General features: G+C 55.8%; 1 protein-coding gene across 1 annotated transcript in view; it reads left to right on the top strand.

Annotated features, from left to right (window-relative positions):
• The window catches only part of Nectin1 (nectin cell adhesion molecule 1), a 69,774-nt gene extending 57,214 nt beyond the window's left edge, over positions 1-12,560 (top strand). Inside the window, exons 6-8 of the mRNA XM_042682945.1 lie at positions 10,528-10,675; positions 11,808-11,883; positions 12,429-12,560. Of these exons, the coding sequence (XP_042538879.1) occupies positions 10,528-10,675; positions 11,808-11,883; positions 12,429-12,560 (356 nt within the window). The remainder of the gene's footprint in view (positions 1-10,527; positions 10,676-11,807; positions 11,884-12,428) is intronic.
• The last annotated feature ends 6,756 nt before the right edge of the window (positions 12,561-19,316 follow it).

The following is a 19,316-nucleotide window of genomic DNA, read 5'->3' as shown; positions in this document are numbered from 1 at the left end:
CAAAAACAATAAAAACCACCAAAAAGCAAAAACAGACAACGCCATCTTCACCAACAGCAGCGGGGGGGGGGGGGGAGGGGGGGGTGGGAAGCATCCTGTTTCCTTTCCTGGAATTTATTTCAATAAATATTACTGTTCAGCGGCATTGTCCTTTGTCCCCAGATCTTGCTTCCTGCCCCTCCCCTGCTCTCCCGTAGTCTCTCTCAAGGTGTCCTGAAGCTCTGCTCGGTTTCCTCCCATGGTTCCTTGGCACAGAAAACCAGCAGGGTCACGCCCGCCCGCCCGGGTGGAGTCCCAAGGCCAGAGAAAGGCGCTTTATCCTCACATCCATCCTGCCCGGACCATCTCCTGCCAGTCCAAGCCAAACAACCCCATCTCTCCCCAAGGACCCGGTTAAGGGTGGGGAGGGGAAGATCCCCGTGTTCCTTGCTTCCCTCCCCCTCCCCATGCCAGCAACATCTGCTTCCCATCTCCTGGACTGGAATGCAGGACAAATTGGACCTGGGTGGGAGGGGTAGGGGGTGAGGGGACTGCCCACCCCGGGCCCCCTGGCCAGTAGCATCTCTTTTCACTGAAACCCACACCAAGGACCCCTGGGAGAGGGGGAGGGACAGATGCCACGGTAGCTGTTGAGCACAAAGTCCTGCCCGTGTGTAGGCCAGGCCACATCCTCCACACCTAGGATTAGGGCAGGACGGTCCGGCAGAATGCAGCGTAGAGGAGAAGCCGGCAGCTGTTGGCAGCTGGCTGGGCCCCTCTCCGTGGACAGGGGGGACCACCATGGACAGGGCAGCCTTCCGATGCCGATCTTCGAATGCGATGCAAATAGGTTGCTTGAGTGGTCACTTCCTTGGTTTTTCAGGCTGTCTGTTTAAGTTAATTTTTAATTTGCACAGGCAATAAATGCTTAATTACGTTATTAATATATTGGAAGAGAGCAGTGGACAGAGCGTCCTAATTGGCATTTAACTAGAGCGTTCCGGCAAATTAGCCAAGACTTTCTCTGGCTGTGCTGAAGGAGGGCAAGCCAGTGAATGCCAAGCACCACCTCTCTGGGAGGAGCTCTGTGCCAGAGAAACCAACCCAGGCCTTGGCCACAGGATACCAGAGTCCAGTGATTGTTTTCTTTTTTTTTCTTTTGCCAGTCCTGGGGCTTAAAGTCAGGGCCTGAGTGCTATCCCTGAGCCTCTTTGTGCTCAAGGGTATTGCTTGAGCCACACACCACTTCCAGCTTTTTCTGAGTAATTTGTTGGAGATAAAGACTTTTCAGCCCAGGCTGGCTTCAAACCGCAGTCTTCAGATCTCAGCCTCCTGAGGATAACAGGCATGAGCCTCCGGCGCCCAGCTACCACTCTTAACTCCTATTGTGTCTGGCTTAGAAAGAACTTTCTACTAGTTAGGTGATAGTTCCTTCTACCCAAATCCCAGCCCTTGCCCTGCCCCGCCCCGCCCTCAGTAGAGCTGAGGAGCCAAAGCCAGACTGCCTGCCTGGAGGTGGCCTGCCCGAGTGGCCACGCCCATCCTCCCTGCGGCCTGCCATTGCCCCTTCCCGACTGCTAGGCCTCGTTCTCAGATACCTGGAGACTGCCGACTCTGCTCCCTCCATCCCCTTAACCCCACCTGCTCCTGACTGCAAGATGGTAAAGAGGGTGGACTCAGTGAGTAGAAGGACTCATTCATTCACGTGCATTCATTCACCTAGGTCACACTTTGAGTGACCCAAGGACCCCAGGGACCCCAGCTTCACATACTGGTAGTGTCAGCCTGTCCACAGGCTATGCAGAGCCGCATGTGAACACTGTGGAAATACAAGACAGGAGTGGCTAACTTTGTTCAGGAGGATTTGAGGTCATCTTCCACCTGGGCCTTGAAGGATGTATAAGAGATCTCCAGGTTCAATGGACTCCAGGCAGAGACTTTAGCCCCTTACATTAGTCTAGCACATGGAGAACTAACGTCTTCAGAAAAAGCTTGCCATTTGCCCCCAACCCACCTTAGAAAGCGTGTGCCAACCATGTTCAAGGGCAAGACAGGGCAGCAGGAGGAAGGAGGGGATCTGGGAGAGGGTGGGGAACCTCCTAGGGTGGAGGAACACTGTGCACCTGCCCCTCGGCTCCTGGGTGCTGGCTCCTGTGGCCCCAGGCCCTATTTCCCTTTAAAGACAGCCAGGCTAGGTCCTCCTCTACAGCTGCTACTGGCTCTCCCCATCGCTACCACCAACTCCTAGGCAGCCACGGACAACCACCGCTCCCTTGCAGCCGCGTGCACATGCACGCACACCATACCGGTGTCATGTCTGGCTCCATGGCCAAGTGCACACTGAGCTCTAGGCTGGGAAAGGCACCGGGATGGCTGAGCTGGGCTCGAGAGCTAGCATCAGGGCATCGACACCCCCTGAGCTCAGAGAACTTGGCCCAGAATAACACCCGGATCCCCGAGGATTGAAAACAACAGGCCCCAGACCCAGGCAAGTAGGGCAGAGCCTCCGGGGCTGGGACTTGTTAATAAGCTTCCCAGGAGATTCTAAAAGATGAGCAGCCAAGTCGGGGGTGGAGTCAGGGCTGCTCCAGGTGTCAATCATGAGGAAGAGGCGGGTCCTGAGACAAACTCCGCCTCTTGTGGGTATCGGTGATTCCGTGAATGGCTCCACGTGAGGCTTAAGTGCCAGCTCCGCTCTTTCTTGTTGCCATCATCGGTCATTAATCATCTTCATCTCCACCTCCAAGACGTGAGAGCCTGCGTGATGCAGGCCTCCCCCGTGGGCCAGGCCTCCCCGAGACACTCATCCTGAAGCCTCACCTGTGAGCTTCAGGAAGCAGGTTTCCACCGTGGTTTCCACCATTCCTGGGAATCTGCCTAAAGGGAGAATTAGACGCTGAGCTAAAAGCCCAGGCAGGAGAACTCCTGTGTGAGCCTGGTGCAGCATCGTCAGCTATTGGAGGATGGTCACTGGTCAACAAACCACTTTGCCAAGATGCTGCTCTTTGGAGTCAGGTGAAGATGAGTTCAAGTCTTGGCCCCCTTGGTCAATAGCTGTGGGGAAACACGATCTCGAGAGCGAATGAGCGCTCAGCCAGCATCGCAGTCCCAGTCACCTCTGAGCTACAGGAGGTAATGATGCCTCTGGGTGAGTTCATGCAGTATAACAAATGCACCACTCTGGTAGAGATGGCTGACGGTGCGGGAGGGCACGCTGTGCCTTCCTGGGCCCACACTGTGAAATAGAAAATCAAATCTATTTTTTGAAAGTTCCAGTTATTCCAGGTGTTCATGGGGGAAGGGGGGAATTACCATTTCCCTCTCATTCCAAAGGAGTTGAGATAAAATACTGTTTTTGAAAACTAGTCTGACCTGTAGAGGATGAGAGTTCAGGAGTGAACACTTTAACCTTGGCCTTGCTACTCTTACGTAGTGGGCACAACCAACTCTTAGACTTCATGGGGTTGGCAGTGGGACTCAGTCCTAGTGGTTACAGCCCTGGATAAAGAGGGATGGGTAGGTGGGTGGGTGGATGGACAGATGGATGGATAGACTGATGGATGTTTCGATAGGCAAGTAAACCTCTGAATCTTTTCTTGTGTGCTTGGCCTAAATTGATCAACATCCCTCGTACTTGGACTGCCTATCTTACCCCCAGTGTGGGGATCTTTGTGTGTCTTTGCTATGTGTTATCTCAATGACTGGGGTCAACATTTGAGCTGTTGCAGTACCTCAGAAGCTCTTCCATGATCAGCTCACCAATATGTCCTGGAAGCAGTGTGAAAGGAAAGACACAGGGCTGGAGGGTCAGACTGACCGTGATTCGATCCCTCGTCACTGTTCACGAGCCACATGGACCTTGGGGGAAGTGCTTGCCTTCCCAGAGCTTCATTTCTCAATCTATGTGAACAGTTTGCTGGGGTGGCTACAGATGCCTCAGAGATAGTACTTGCTGTTAGAAAGACAGATAAGAATGGCACCTACCACAGGCAGTTGCTATACGGATTACAAGAAAATAATCTTCTTGTCAAATAGTCAACACAGTGCCTGGAACAGAACGAGTGCTCAGACAAGTTTGGTGAGAATAGTATTTTTTCTTTACTGCAATGTTCACTACTGCATAATCTGCCCCAGGCAGGGAATCAGAACCTGCCAGGGAAATGCTATCAGGTATTAGGACACTTGCCAAATCCTAGGTAAGACTCTAGCTCTGTGCCTTCCAACTTATGTAGAGACCACCACCCTCTTTGGGTTTTTTTTTCCTGATCTGCACACTGGACATCACCCCCAGCTGGGTAGAGGGATACAGGAGGGGCTGGGGTGTGTCTCTCAGAGCAGGGTCCTGGCTGGGAACCCACACAGGACCACCCTCGTGCATGGGGCCTAGGGCCAGCTGAAGGATATGAGGCCCTGTTTGCTCCACAACAAAAATGCTTAGTGCAGCCTCCAAAGTGGCATGGGCAGAAATCTCCAAGGTCCCATGGTAGAACATTTGCCCAGCATGGATGGGGCTCTGAGTTTGATAACACAGCACAGGAAAGATAGTAAGGAAAGAAAGAAAGGAAGGAAGGAAGGAAGGAAGGAAGGAAGGAAGGAAGGAAGGAAGGAAGGAAGGAAGGAAGGAAGGAAGGAAGGAAGGAAGGAAGGAAGGAAGGAAGGAAAGAGAGAGAGAGAAAGGTCCCAGAACTCCTTAAAGCAGAAAGCAAGAAGACAGGCCTCAACGTGGGTCTGTTCAACTAATCAAGATTCCATGTAAGGTTTTAGTAGTTTGTTAAGCTCTTTTTTTTTAACATTTTTAATTAAGTGATGCCTTACCAACGGTGAAGTATGCAGAGCTCCAGGGCCCAGTCCTGTGTGTATACAGATGTCACCCCACCCCCCAGATTAAGACGGGCTCCCTCACCCTCCCCAACTCCACCAGCCACACCCTCATGCTAGAATCCAAAGAAATAGAATCTGCATATCACATGTACCTGAGTGTCCAGTGCCTTTACCTTAACAGGCTCCTGTATCGTACAACCACGCTCCCCTGAGCGTGATCTGGTGTGGGAACGGGCCACAATACATTCATGCTGTCAGCAAGGAATATATGACTTGTGTCCAATTTGGACAATTATAAATCAAGTTGCTACAAGCACTGGTACAGGGGCCCACCCCACTCACTCCCGTGTGTACCTACCCCAGGGTAGAATTAGGGCTGTAGATGCGGTTTTCTAAAGGGGTAGGGCTGACAGAGACTCCGCCAGCGGCACCCGAGCGTTCCCATGGCTCTGCCGTGTTACCTATTCTTGGTATCAGCCATCCTTTTTGTTTTAGCCATACTGGCCAGGAAGACATGCCTTGGATATAGAAGACCCCACTAAGCTAGAACCACTCAAAGCCACCAGATTAGCTGAGCGGAGCTGGGGGCTCACACCTGTAATCCTAGCTACTCAGGAGATAACAGCTCAGGAGGATTATATTTCAAGGTCCACAGGGGCCAAAACTTAGTCAGACTTCATCTCAACAAGAAATGTGGGTATGGTGGGATGCGTCTGAAATCCCAGCTACACAGGAGGATCATAGTTCAGCACTCTGCCCGCCCCCCTCCAAAATGGCAAGACTCTATTTGAAAAAAAAAAAACAAGCTGAAGCAAACGAGGCTGGGGACATGGCTCAAGTGGTAGAGCGCCAGCCTCACAAGTTTCGAGACCTGGAGTTCAAACCTTAGTATCCTATCACCCGCTCCTCCAAAGCAGCCCCTGGGGAGCCCGCTGTCAGCCTTCCCACTGCGCCGGAGCCTTTCCAGCCTGGGTTCCCAGGGTCGGCTGCCTGGCACTTCCATCACTCAAGGTGGCGGCTTGTGAGAGAAACTGGGTGCCTGGCAGGGTGAGGGATGGAAATGTGACAGAACAATGGCTTCCCCGGGCCCTGGGCCCTCCCCCAACCGGCCCTGGCTCCCCCACCTCTGTCTAAGAGGGCTGGGGGGTCAGGTCCCTGCTGGACAGGGTCTCCACAGGGAGATGGAATGTGCATGAAATCCCACTAACGCCCTCCAGCTGGGCCTGACCCAGGAGAGGCTCCGCTCAGAGCCCCCTCCTCCTACCTAATGACAACTCAAGGTGGGAAGGGGCCGGGGGGGGGGGGGGAGGAGAACATTCCAGATGGACAGTATATCATGAGCAAAGTGGAAAGGGAGATGCTCCTCAACCCTCCCCAAAGAGGGCACCTCTGAATCTCTCTCTCTCTCTCTCTCTCTCACACACACACACACACACACACACACACTGGGGCATCCTGACCCCCTCCTAAACCCACACAGAAATACCACCAACACTGATGGCAGGCAGGGCTTTGGGCTTTGTGCTGGGGACTCTAACACCCCTCACCTCCACCTCCATGTCATGTGACAGGTACAAGTGATTCCCATTTCCGGGGGGCTGGGAAGGTAGGCCTCTGGGAGAGCCAGGATCCTAGCTGGCCCTGGTTAGCAGCCCTCTCATCCGCACACCCAGGCCTGTGGTGCTACCTAATGGGGGGGTTCACTTCATCTGAGATGGGCACACCCAGGGGTGTTGTCATGATCGCCAGGGGAGAGAAGCAGTCGGGAGGAGATCAGGCCCATTGATGTGTGAGGGAAAAAAAAAGACTCGAACGGCCAACCCTGAGCCAAGGGGCATGCCTGTAATGCAGGCTGCCGCAAGAGGATCACGTGATCCGTGACTTCACGATCAGCCTCAGCAACGTAGCAAGACCTCATACTAAGTCAGCCCGGCACAGTGGCGCAGGCCTATAATCTTAGCTACTCAGGAGGCTGAGATCTAAAGATCAAGGCTTGAAATCAGCCCGGGCAAGAAAAATCTGTGAGCCTCTTTAATTAGCCACCATAAAAGCCCAAAGTGGAGCTGTTGTTCGAGTGGTAGAACACCAGCCTTGAGTGAATAAGCTAAGGGACAGACAGCAGCCAGGCCCTGCCGAGTTCAAGCCCTGGTACAAATAAAGTCACCGAAACCCAAGTCTAGCTGTGGCAGTCTCTAGACAGCTGAGCCTTCTCAGAATTAGGGACACAGAGCCACACACAGGCGTGATGCCCATGCACAGACGGGGTGTAGCCCCAGCTCTCTCGGGCACCAGGCTCCAGCCCCAGCCCAGCCAAGCCCAGCTGCCTGCAGGTGACAAGGCCTTCGCTAAAGCTGTGGACTAGGCCCGGGAAAACAGATTGGTCACGGTGTAAGCAGAGAGCGTCTGGGGGCTCCATGCCAGAGCTCCAGCTGGGGCCCTGGCCAGGCCCCCTCCTCACAGCTGTCAAGGGGGGGGGGCTCAGAGACAAAGCAACCAGGGGCCCCGCTTGGGGCAGGGAGACTAGGTAGCCCTGTAGTGTCTGCAGAGGGACCATCTGAGGATGGCGGTACCCAGTGAGAGTCCAGGGCCTCTACAAAGCCTCCCAACTCAAGCCAGGCAACGCCACACATGCCTGAGTCCCAGCATCCCCTGGGCCACTGGTCAGCTGAGGGACCTTGGGCAAATTACTTCACCTTCCTGAGCCTAAGTTTGCTCATGAAGAATAGCATTATCTAACTTTGCAGATATGTTATGAAGATCCAAACGACCCCAGTTCGGCCAAGGCCCCTGGCACAGAGCCTGGCATGCCACAGACTGGAGGCTAACATTTCCTCCTCCTGTGTGTGTGTGTGTGTGCATGCATGCACACACATGTGCATTTGTGTGTTCCAGGAGTGGGGCTTGAACTCAGGGCTTAAGCACTGTCTCTTCCGTGTGTGCGTGTGTGTGTGTGTGTGTGTGTGTGTGTGTGTGTGTGTGTGTATGTGTGTGTGTCTTTGTGTCTGTGTATCTGTGTGTCTGTGTCTGTGTGTCTTGGTCATGGGGCTTGAATTCTGGGCCTGGATGCTGTCTCTGAGCTCAAGCCTAGTGCTCTACCACTTGGAGTACAGCACCACTTGTCTCTTAGTTGTTTTTTTGTTGTTTTTTTTCTGAAGGTAGGCTGGCATTCTACCACACAAGCCACAGCTGTACTTTCAGCTTTTTACCGGTTGACTGGAGATAAGGCTTTTCTGCTTGGACTGGCTTCAACCCCAAATCCTCAGATCTCAGCCTCCTGAGTGGTTAGGATTAAAGGCCTGAGCTGCCAGTGCCCAGCTAATCTACCACATACTCTTGTTTTCAATTTAAGGAAGGCAAAAGGCTCTCCCTTGACAAGTAGACCCAGAATCCCTGAGGGGGTAAGGGGTCAGCCCCAGAGAGAGGACCCCTGGCAGCATGGAGTCAGGGCAGGGCTGAGACCCCAACTCTTGGTTCTGATTCATCTTCTCCCTCCTGTGGGCTCTTATGGGGCAGGCCAGCCACGCTGGGCTGGTTATAGTAGGAAAAAGAAACCCTGGACTTCGTAAGCCAGAGAGGGCATTGTAGGCTTCCCCACGGCCACACCCACTCAGCCCCTTGGAAATGCCAGCCTCCCTCAGCTGGACCCATAGAAAGGGGACATACATCCTTGGGTCATGTTCAGGAAAACAGCCTGAGGCCTCTAGGTGAGAGCGCCTCCTGGTGGAAGGTGAGGTTGGAGTGGCCAGGGCTGGCCGCCAGGTTCACCGAGCACCCTGGGCAAGCCCTTCCTGCCCAGGATGGCTGTGCCAAACGAGTCACACAGAGAGGCACCCACAGTCCAGGGACAAAGGAGAGTCCCAGAGAGGAGGAGAGCCATCGCAGTGCAGGAGGCCGGAAGGGAAGCGTGTTCAACAACACCGGGAGGCTGGATCACCTGGCAGGGGGGGAGGGAGAGAGGCCCTCCCAAGAGAGAGTGTTTCCTGCATCACCCAAGCAAGAGGAAAAGCTGCAAGTGCCCAGGCCGACTGGAGGCCGGGGGGCTGGCTGGCTGTGGCCACAGCCTAGCTCACTGAGGCAGCCCCGGACATGTGTGCTATTTGGGATGTAGGAGCTGCTGGGAAATCTCACGGGATCAGAGGCAGGCGCTAGATCTGCACCTGCAACTCCCACCGCTGCCTACCCCGACGCCACAGGTGCTGCTCTATAGCAGAGAGGGAGGCCCGGGGAGCAGAGCAAGAGGGATGAAGGCACAGAAGAAAAACGCAGGTGCAAAGATGCCAGGGGTTAGAGAAAAGGGGAGAAGGGTTTTCTTTAACCAAGGTAGTTTCCTTGCCAAAGAGGTAGGTCTGGGAACAAAAGATTTGATGTTGGGACATCTAAGTCCCTCTCTCTCTCTCTCTCTCTCTCTCTCTCTCTCTCTCACTCACACACACACACACACACACACACACACACACACATAGAGACAGAGACAGAGAGCCCAGCCCTGGAACCTGTAATTCTTACCCAGAGCTGCCTTCCAAAAGACACCACTCCCCCGCCCCCCTTGGTCTGTTAGTTCCAGTGGCTGTGGACAGATGGAAGGACGCTGGACCACAGCCTTTGTCCAGAGGGGTGAAGGAGATGGGCTGTATGGGGCCCCTGCCAGATGCCCCTTCCTTCATGATATTGAAATGGAGTCGGAGGGGGGGGGGGCGGGGGGGGGGGAAGGGATGCAAGTGTTTGTCAAACCACTTTAGGAAAATTGGCTACATGATGTGTATTGCAAACCACAATTTAGCATCTCTATTCAGGTCCCCCCCATGCTTAATTACACATAATACATTGGCAGGGAGGAAGCCAGCAGGAGTGTGTGTGTGTGTGTGTGTGTGTGTGTGTGTGTGTGTGTGTGTGTGTGTGTGTGTGATTCTCTCTTCAGTCCTTCCTCTCTGAGCACTGGAAAGAACAGAGGTGGGGAATGGAGCCCCACAGAGGGAGGGACACAAACAGCTTCCCACCCTCCATGGCATTACACACCATGCCCAGAGACCTGTAAGCCCCTGGCCCCGAGATGGATGGATGGCTCAGCCCAGACAGAATCAGCTCCACAAACGCTACCAAACCTCCAGGGCCCTTTTCATTCTGAGGCTCAGAGAGGTTGAGTGCTTGCTCCAACCTAGAACAGCTTGCTTGGTGCTGCCCCCTCCTCCCTCCCCACCCCCACTTCCTTCCCAGGGGACCAAGAGGCAGAGCTCCCTCTCATAAGCTGCAGCTTCTAGGGCTTACAGAAGAGACTTCGTTTCACCTGGGAGTCCCCAAGGTGCCCCCTTCCCCTCCAACCTCACAACTCCCTTCTTCCCTTCCTGCTCCTCTTCCTCTTCAGAGCCAGGAGGGCAAAGCTCCAATTAGCACATTTGCTTGTTTAATTGGGTGGGGAGGGGAAGGAAATTGAACTCAACAGGGATTTTCCCTGCAGGGCCAGAAACAGGAGGATGAAGGGGGGGGGGGGCCGGGAAGCTCCATCTCCAAACACTCTCAGCTTGCCCACCCCACCCACCCTCACACCCCACCTCCATGACCCAGATCCCACATCACAGCCAGGTCTGTGGTTCGAGTCCTGGGCGCCAGGGCTCTGTCCGCTCTGGGGCCAGCCAGTCCCTCCTGCCCCGAGTGTCCTCGGAGCACTGTTGACCTGCCTGGCTGACTCTCCCCCTCTCAGGCACACACCCCCCCCCCTCTCTATTCCAGAAAAGCCCCTCCACCAAGGGGGCCTGGGGAGCACAGCCAGGCTCCTGGGAGGCACCGTGGCCGTTCTGCTCATCCTCGGTGTGGCTCTGGCTGTCTTCTTCCTGTGTTGCCAGCAGCAGAAGAGCCAGCTAGCGGTGGACAGTGACGGGTGAGTGGCGGCCAGGCTGCGCCTCTGCCCACAGCTCCCTCACGTCCCGCACCTGGCACTCGGGGCCCCTCAGCGGTTCGGTTCCCTTCCACCTGCGGGCCAGAGGTGTCTGACTTTGGGCAGGAAGACTTCAAGCCCAGCACAGAGATGTGTTATACCCTCCACGGCTAGAAGAAGTAGATGTGCAATTATAATCCATGATTTATAGATGTCCCAAAACACTGCCCAAAGAGCCTCAATAATAGGCCCTGCTTCACGTTCTTCCATGCAGAGATGGCATCTACTTATAGATGACTTCTGTGAGTAATGTTTTATTGTATTTTATTCTTTGCGACAAGGTCTCGCTATGTTGCCCAAGTTGGCCTTGAACTCCTGGCCTCATGTGATCCTCCTCACTTTAGCCTTCCAATTGCTGGGATTACAGTCATGTGCCACCACATGGTGGTGATGGTAGTATTGGGGTTTGAACTCATGGCCTTGAACTACAACTTGAGCCATGCCTCTGGCTCAACATTTTGCTGACAATTGTGGAAAGAAGAGTCTCTCAGACTTTTCTGCCCAGGCTGGCCTTAAATCTCAATCCTCTGATCTCCAGATTATAGGCATGAGAGACAATTTTTTTCCTAATTAAAAAAAAAGTGAAGAGAACTCCATGATGAACAAAAGCACATTTTAACTAAAGCAAGGAGTAGAATGACTGATTTTATTTTTTCCTTTTGCCTTGAGCTCCGCTACGGCTCAGCATGCCTCTATTACCGATCCTGTCTTTAGTTAAAATGTTCCGTTCATCATGGATTTTTGCATTCATTTTCATTTTGAAATATCGCACTGCATATTATTTACAGAAATGGGTGAGGTTTTAGTTTTGCATCTCCACTGTTTTACCCCTGGTCTCATTCCCGGGGCCCTGGATGCCAGCCTCTTTATTTCTCAGAAATCTGGGAGTTTTACCGGATGGGCTGAGATACCCAGGAAAGACTGCCAGACCACCCTCAGCATCTCACCCGCCATCCAGATAACCCACCGCACCCCCAGCCCTGGCCACAGAGGCCTGGCGCCTCTCAGAGCGACAGGCAGGTGTCCCACAGAGCGAGCCCAATGCGGTGAGCTCACCCTTGCTCTTTTCCTCCAGGACAGACCTGTCTCCCTCCCAGAAGCTGGAGCCTTTTCCCAACAGGCAGAGTCAACTGGCGCCTGTGGACATCCAGGTGGGCCTGGGACAGCAGAGAACCGAATGTCTAAGTTGGGGGTGGGAGGATAAAATAGAAGACAGCCCCGAAGAGGACGCACACCCGTGGGCAGACCCCACACGGACAGATACCGGCCTTTCCCCTGCCTTCATCTTGCCAGGTGCCAAACTGGAACTCTTCCTACCTAGGACCCTGGGGCATAGGGAGGGAGCCCCCTTCCCCTACCACTCATTCATTTTTGTTTTGGTTTGATTTTGTGCCAGTACTGGGCCTCGAACTCAGGGCCTTCCTGGGCTGGCTTCCAAGAGTAGCTAGGATTGCAAGCTTAAGCCACTGGTGCCTGGCTCCTTTATTCCATTTGTATTTTTTTTGTTGTTTTGGGGGGTGTTGTTTGTTTGTTCTTTAAGTGTTCAATGAGCCTCCATGAAGTATCTAGCTCTGGGCTGTTTCCAGGCAGAGGCTGCAATGCTGCAGGCTCAGGGTACGCGTTAGGGCCCCCCCGGCCATTGTGTGAGCCGGCATGGAGAAAGAGGCCTGTGCAGTGTTCTCTCCTGCTCTTCTAGATCCTTCACCTGGAGTCCCAGCGGCCTTCACAGCAGGAAGAAGAATTACAGCTGGCACCCCTACTCCCTCCGTACTATGACCTGCGGGTCACCCCTGCCTACCAGCCCTTGGTAAGGATGACTGAACCCTGAAAACAGTGGCTCCCCTATTGACTAGAAAGGAAAGGGGACGGTGGGGGGAAAGGAGGGATGTGGGAGGCTCACTCGAGAAAGAAGCCTGGGTCCTGCGGCACTGGGCAAAAAGGGGTGCTGAACACTGGACAGACAAGCGGGGAGGTGGGCCTTCCAAAGAGACGGAGCCCAGCCTGACGCGCCCCCAGCTCTGCAGCCGGCACCCCAATCCCCAGACACGCCAAGTTCTACCTGAAGCCAGCGCTGGCTGCACGGTGGCTGTGGAGAGGGCCAGCACCCACTAGAATGGCTGCAGCCTCTGTGCACACCCCGGCCCCTTTCAGCAGACTCGGGAGCTGGGGATGGAACCACACGGTGCCAGCCCCAAGTCCCAGGCCAGAGCGCCTGGGCCCAATGATCATACCCTCTCTCCTGGCACCCGAGGGAGAGTCAGGCCTTTGTCTCCCCTGCACGTCCATCCTCCCTCTTGGCTGGAAGTGCCAGCAAAGGCCCACTGTAGATGCCAGATCCTGCTCAAGGAGGTGGCGTTCCGTCCCTGGGTGCTGGGCCTACACCTTCTGATACAACGCAGGGGTGGGAGGAGGGAAGGGCCATTCGCTGGTCACTCCTGGATGTGAGCCGAACCTCCAGGGAGGGGGAGACATGGGAACCCCCTCCCCAGACAGCAGCTGGTCCACTGGGTACCATTATCCTCACCACCAGAGAGTGTGCCGCAGCCCGGCGTGCACCGCGTGGCCTGCCAGCTCCCACGAAGGAGCAGAGCCCCGGCCACTTTTCAAACATGTCAACCTCACAGCAATCTAAGCTGTGAGCCCTGTGATTGCTCGTTGGATACAGGGGGAAACTGAGGCTCGGGAAAATTTTCTTTTCTTTTCTTTTTTTTTTTTTTCATTCAGAGCTGGTACTTTCCCACTTGAGCCACACCTCCTCTTCTGGCTTTTTAGTGATTCATTGGCCATAAGAATCTCACAGTCTTTCCTGCCCAGGCTGGCTTCCAACCCTGGTCCTCAGAACTCAGCCTCCTGAGTAGCTAGGATGACAGGCGTGAGCCACCAGACCCCAGCAAGCTCAGGATGGAGAGAGAAAGCCAGGTCCCTGCCAGGATGTAGGCAATGATGCTCTCCTTCGCCGCCCAGTCACGAGCCGCCTCCCGTCAGGAGGGTGAAGGGGCAGGGGCTTGGGGGGGGGGGGGGGATTGAAGCACAGAGGGAGAAGACGGCGGAAGTTAGCGATTTGGAACTTCATGGGAGACTCCAGTGGATCCTGTGTGGAGCAGGTCCAAGCTGAGCATAAAAATCGCCGTGAGCTGCAGGACAGCTGCAGGGGCGCTAATCCCCACCGCTGGCGTCTCCGTCTTGCTGTCTGACCGCTGCTCCCACGGCTGGGCATGCACAGCCCTCCCTGGGGACCCAGGAGGGGCCTGGCAGCCCCAGCTCGAGGTCAGCTCCCACCCACAGGCCCTTCTGCCCACTCCTCCTTCCATGTGGGCACACCAGACCCCAGCCCACAGCTCGGATCCCAGACCGCCAGCCCTCCTCCCCCACTCTGCCCGAGTTGGGCTGGATGAGTTTATTTGCCTTTTGGGACAACCAGTAGAGGGCGCCACCCCCACCCACCAGCGTTGGGCAGGAGGGGCCGGGCGATGGGGAGAGTGTGTCCTCCCAGGGGTCCAGCGTGAGTCCCAGGGCCTGTGATGAGGCGTCTGGATGGATAGGTGCTTGTGAGAAGGGCCAGCGGGTGGTGTGTGCAGGTCCCCCAGCGCCCTGGGGAGGCCCCACTGCTATGATCAAAAGAAGTGTAATTCCTTTTGGCTTACAGAGCAATTACTGGGCCAGCCAAGGATTTATCCCCAGTACTCCGGTTTGTTGTCCGTGCAGCTTGTATACAAGTGGCATTATTGATGCTGTCATCAATTCTCAACAAGCAGGGAGCTTGCACCTTCTCCAAGGTGGAGTTCTGGGGCTGAGCAGGCTGTGGGGAGCTGGGAGGACCAGCACCTGCAAGCCTGACCAGTCTCCGTGCCTCAGCCTGACAGGGTCCGGGCCTTGTGCGTAAACCAGGCCCACACTGCATGCACTCCTGTGCCTGCTGAGGTTCCCGGGCTTGGAGGATGCATGCGTTTGCAGAGCTGGGTGGATGGAGACTAGATCCTAGAGAGACCTCAGAAGATCCAGGAGTGGAGGGAAGAGAGGCATGGCCTTACCTCTGAGGAGAGAGGCTTGGCAGCCTCTCAGCATTGTGAGCTCAGGCCTGCTTGAATAGCCATTGGAGGGGTAGAGTTCTGAAGCTCTGATGTTAACTCAGGCCTCCCTGTAAGCTACTCTGGAGGCTGAGGTCTGGAGGATTATGGTGTAAGACCAACCCAGGTCAAAAAGTCTACTGAACTCTGTTTCCAAAATAACCAGCATAAAGCAAGGCTGGAGGCATGGCTCAAGTGGCAGAGCACCAGACTAGCAAGTGTGAGGCTCCGCTTTCAAACCTAAGTACCACCAAAAAAAGAAAGAGAGAGAGAGAGAGAGAAAGAAAGAAAGAAGAGAGAGAGGGAGGGAGGGAGGGAGGGAGGGAGGGAGGGAAGGAAGGAAGGAAGGAAGGAAGGAAGGAAGGAAGGAAGGAAGGAAGGAAGGAAGGAAGGAAGGAAGGAAGGAAGGAAATTACATAATCCAACTTAGGTGGGCTGGTGGTATCTGCTAGCCCATGGCGGGGAGCTCTTACTAGGGAAGGGGGTGGGCCACGCTGCCTGCTCTGAGGACACAGCCTTGGAGATCTCTACATACTCACCCCACCTCGGTTCCAGGGCCCTTCACACAGCAAGCCTGCTGCCTGAGCTCTGGGGTTCTCATGACTCCCCCACCCACCCACCCATACTCTCATGACCTGTCTGCTCCTCTGCAGCAGATGGAAGCTCCCAGAAGGTGCTAGCTCGCACACAGAACCTTCACGGCTGATGGTTCTCAGAGCTCATTCATTCCTATGCATGATTTCCCAATAGCCAGCCCTCCCTCCCCCACCCCTGCCCCCATACATCATTACTGCCCGCCTTGCTGTCCCCAGAGCCAACCCCTCCCGTACCTTCTCCCAGACCACCATCCCTGAAGTCTTCATCAGACAGGCCAGGGGTGCGCTGTGCCCCGCTTACCTTCGAGATGGGGTCCCCCTCACTGGCAGGCAGTAAGTCAGGACTCGATTTCCCCTGCTGTACCTGTTTTCCCCTCAGGCCCCTCCCCGTGTGTCTGCCAGCCAGTCTCGGGTCACTGCAGGCTGGTCATCTCTGGGACGGATTTTGTCAAGGCCCATGGCAGTGTGCCTGGGTTCACCGTGCGGCCCACAGCCTGGGGCACGAGCTGCAGAACACCCCTCTCCCCACCGAGATGCTCCCAAGCCATGGCTGCCCCCTCCCCGCTGCCCCCAATGCCCAGACCTCACTTAGGTCATCAGAACCAAGGGTGCCCTGCTGATGCCCTGGTGGTGAACTCAGACACAGCTGTCCCAGGACACTGCCGGCCACACCTCTGACACCCCCCTCCAGGCACCCTGGCCATGATGCGGCAGGAGAGGAGGGGGTCTGCTGTGTCCCGCCTCATACGCCGGTGTGTGCATGAGCCATGGTCCCTGAGTCCAATCTCCATCTCCACCTGGCAGCCACCTGCAACCGTGGCTGCAAAGGAGTCAGTGTTTCCTGCTCCGACGGCCATGAGGATGGCACACGGCGAGGCGGCCCTCCACCCTCACACACACCCCTGCTTGCCTATCCCCTCCCCCTTCCCCCCCTACTTTCCCTACCCCACAGCCACCTCCAGGCCATGGGTGAGGACCCCAACCTCCTTCCTGTCCAGTCCCTTCCTCTCCCTTCTGTCTCGGGCAGCTTCCTGTCCTGGGCTTCTTCCTTCTGAAGAGGTGTCCCCCTCACCCCTGCCCCAGGCAGGCCCTGGAGGCCCAAAGGTGGAGATGCGAGGTGTGAGAGTGTGACTTAGGTGTGAGCAGTCAGGAGTCAATTGGGCTAATCTTAGCCCTGCCACGAGCCCCTGACCTCCACTGATGGGCACGCGCCGGCGTTGATGGAGGACAAGAGAAATCAGGACACTCAGCCTTGCCTGCTGACAATGCAGTGGCGAGCATGCGCCCGCTAGGGCCAGCTCAGAGGGCCCACGCCTGCCCAAAGCCCACGTCTTCCCCAGACCTCCTGCCCTCCTGGCCTGCTCTCCTTCAGCCCTGCTCTGTGAACAGGACATCCGTCTGTCTGCCTAAACACTAGCACGGAGCCCTGGAGATGAGAGGAGGAAGAGGTGGATCTGGAAGGGCTCCTGGTCACCAAGCCACCCTCACATTTTACTGGAGGAGAAACGGACATAGCCACGGTACCGTTATCAGAAGTGCTAGCTGGGCGCCAGTGGCTCCCACCTGCAGTCCTAGCTATTCAGGAAGCTGAGATCTGAAGATCCTCATTCAAAGCCAGCCCAGGCAGGAAAGTCCATGAGAATCTTTTATCTCTAATAAACCACACACACACACACACACACACAGAATTGTAACTGTGGTTCCAGTGGTAGAACACTAACCTTGAATGGAAAAAGTCAGGCAAGAATGCAAAGCCCTGAGTTCCAGCCCCAGTACTGCGTGCATGCACGTGCATGTACACACACACACAAATTTCCAAATCACGCCAGAAGCTCACATCGCGTAGCGCTCTCAGGGACCCCGGCGGGGGAGGAGGCCTGTGCTCTCACAAAGGTGATAAACCGCTCATCAATTTCATTTCCCCACATTACACATGAAAAATGAGGCTCGGATGGGTTGGACGATCTGCCAACAAGTAACAGCTCCAACAGGAAGGCAGCGCGTCTGGTCCCCACGCAGCCTCGCATTCCTCATCCGGCCCTCACGCCTCGCTCCACTCTGCAACAGAAACAGCGGTGGCCCGGCCTGGCACAACCTCTCCTCACCTGTCTCTTCCTGCTATGAACTGAGAGCCTCCCTCTCTCAGCCCCAGCAGGGCCAGAAGTGGGGCCTGCCTGGCCTCTGTCTCCCCGGCCTACGGGGAGAGATGGCCGTGCCGAGCACAGATACCGCGTGACACCTTCAGAGACCTCATGGCAATTTTTTTTTCAAGTCCTGGGGCTTGAACTCAGGACCTGGGAGTTGACCCTGAGCTTCTTTTGCTCAAGGCTAGCACTCTGCCACTTGAGCCTCAGCACCACTTCTGGCATTTTTCTGAGTAGCTGGTTGGAGACCAGAGTCTCCAGCCTTTCCTGTCTGGGCTGCCTTCCAACTGCAATCCTTAGATCCTGAGCAGCCTCCTGAGCAGCTGGGATTACAGGCGTGACCCACCAGTGCCAGGCTCACAGCACAATCTTGTGAACGCCTCTTCTAAAAGCTTTGCTTCCTCTGTCATCACGGATGAGTTGTTTTTCTGATCTCTTTCTCCCTCACCCTCCCCACCCCGTTTCTCCCTGCACACCCAACCTGCCACCTCATGGGAATTCCCTGGCCCACCTAACCCTCCCCACCATGGCTCCCTGTCCTGCCGTCTCTTCCTCCGCCTTATTCCCAGGGTTCTGGCTGCAAGGATGAGGACATCTACTATGCAGAGCTGGACACCTCAGCCTTGGAGCTTGTGCCCGGGCCACAGACCACCCTGCCAGGGTCTGGAGACATTGTAGAATACGCCACCATCCAGTCGGGCCCACCTTAGCATGGACTTCTAACCCCCCCGCCCCGCTCTGGACAACAGGTAGAGCCTGCGCATGCCCTCCTGCTCCTCCCAGCCCCTCCCACCCTGGTCTGCGCCAGCTGGGGAAGCCCAGCCCTGAAGGGGGCGGGGCAGGGCCAGGGGCGGGGCCAGGAGAAGGGTCGCAGACCAGAAGCCCAGACACCTAGCTCCATTCCTGCCACCAACTGCTGCGGCCTTGAGCACCCCTTTTCCTTTCTCCCTGAGCCTCATTTTCCCCACCTGTGAAGAGAGGAGGTTGGACCCGACCACCTCCAGGGTTCTGTGCTGCTCCAGCTCTCCTCCTTATCTATCTACCATGGCTCCCAGTGCACCCCACTTTGTTTTCTTACCAAGGGGTTCCCAGATTCCAAGCCACATGCCCGCATTCCCCTTGGCCTCCCTTGGTCCAGTTGACTAGCCAACCAACAACCTTCACCGGGTACCCGTTCAGATAGGCCCGCGCTGAGGACCCCAGGTTCAGGGAGGGCCCTAGCCCCAAGGAGCTCCCCGCCAGGGGAACCTCTACATGCATGGGCTCCACAGAGGCTGAGCAACTGGGCTGTGGAAGATACTGGGAAGCCTCGGTACAGAAGCCAGACATTGGCACAAGGAGACATCAAGGCCCCTTCCTGAGGGGGGCAAAGGAAGCTAAAGACCCTCCACATGAGCCCCTGGTCTCAGGGGCTGGGCCTCTCCCCCCACTAGCTGCGGGTGACAGTGGCAGACGACCCTGGTTTGGGCAGGACAGAGGGCAGGACAGAGGGCAGGACAGAAGGGAGGTGGACAGGCCAGGAGAGAGGAGTGAGTGCCAGAGGGTTCCCCGCGCCCCTCCCCCCGGCAGCAGGGGTAGATCCTCTGGGGGTGTCACTGGAGCCACCTTTTCTGGAAACCCCTACAGAAAGTTCCCTCTTCCAGAAACCAAGTCAGGGTCCGAGACCCACAAACAACATGGACTCTGAATCCCACGTTTCACCGCGGAGGGGCGTGTGGGCAGAAGAGGGGCAGGGTGCCTTCCCACCCCCACGGACAGCTGAGCCAGCTTCCTGTGA

Source organism: Dipodomys spectabilis, unplaced genomic scaffold (genome assembly GCF_019054845.1).
Source record: "Dipodomys spectabilis isolate Male_0828 unplaced genomic scaffold, ASM1905484v1 ptg000076l, whole genome shotgun sequence".
In the NCBI taxonomy this organism is placed as follows: domain Eukaryota; kingdom Metazoa; phylum Chordata; class Mammalia; order Rodentia; family Heteromyidae; genus Dipodomys; species Dipodomys spectabilis.
The sequence above is the reverse complement of the archived record's forward strand: the minus strand, read 5'-3'. Positions and strand labels throughout refer to the sequence as shown.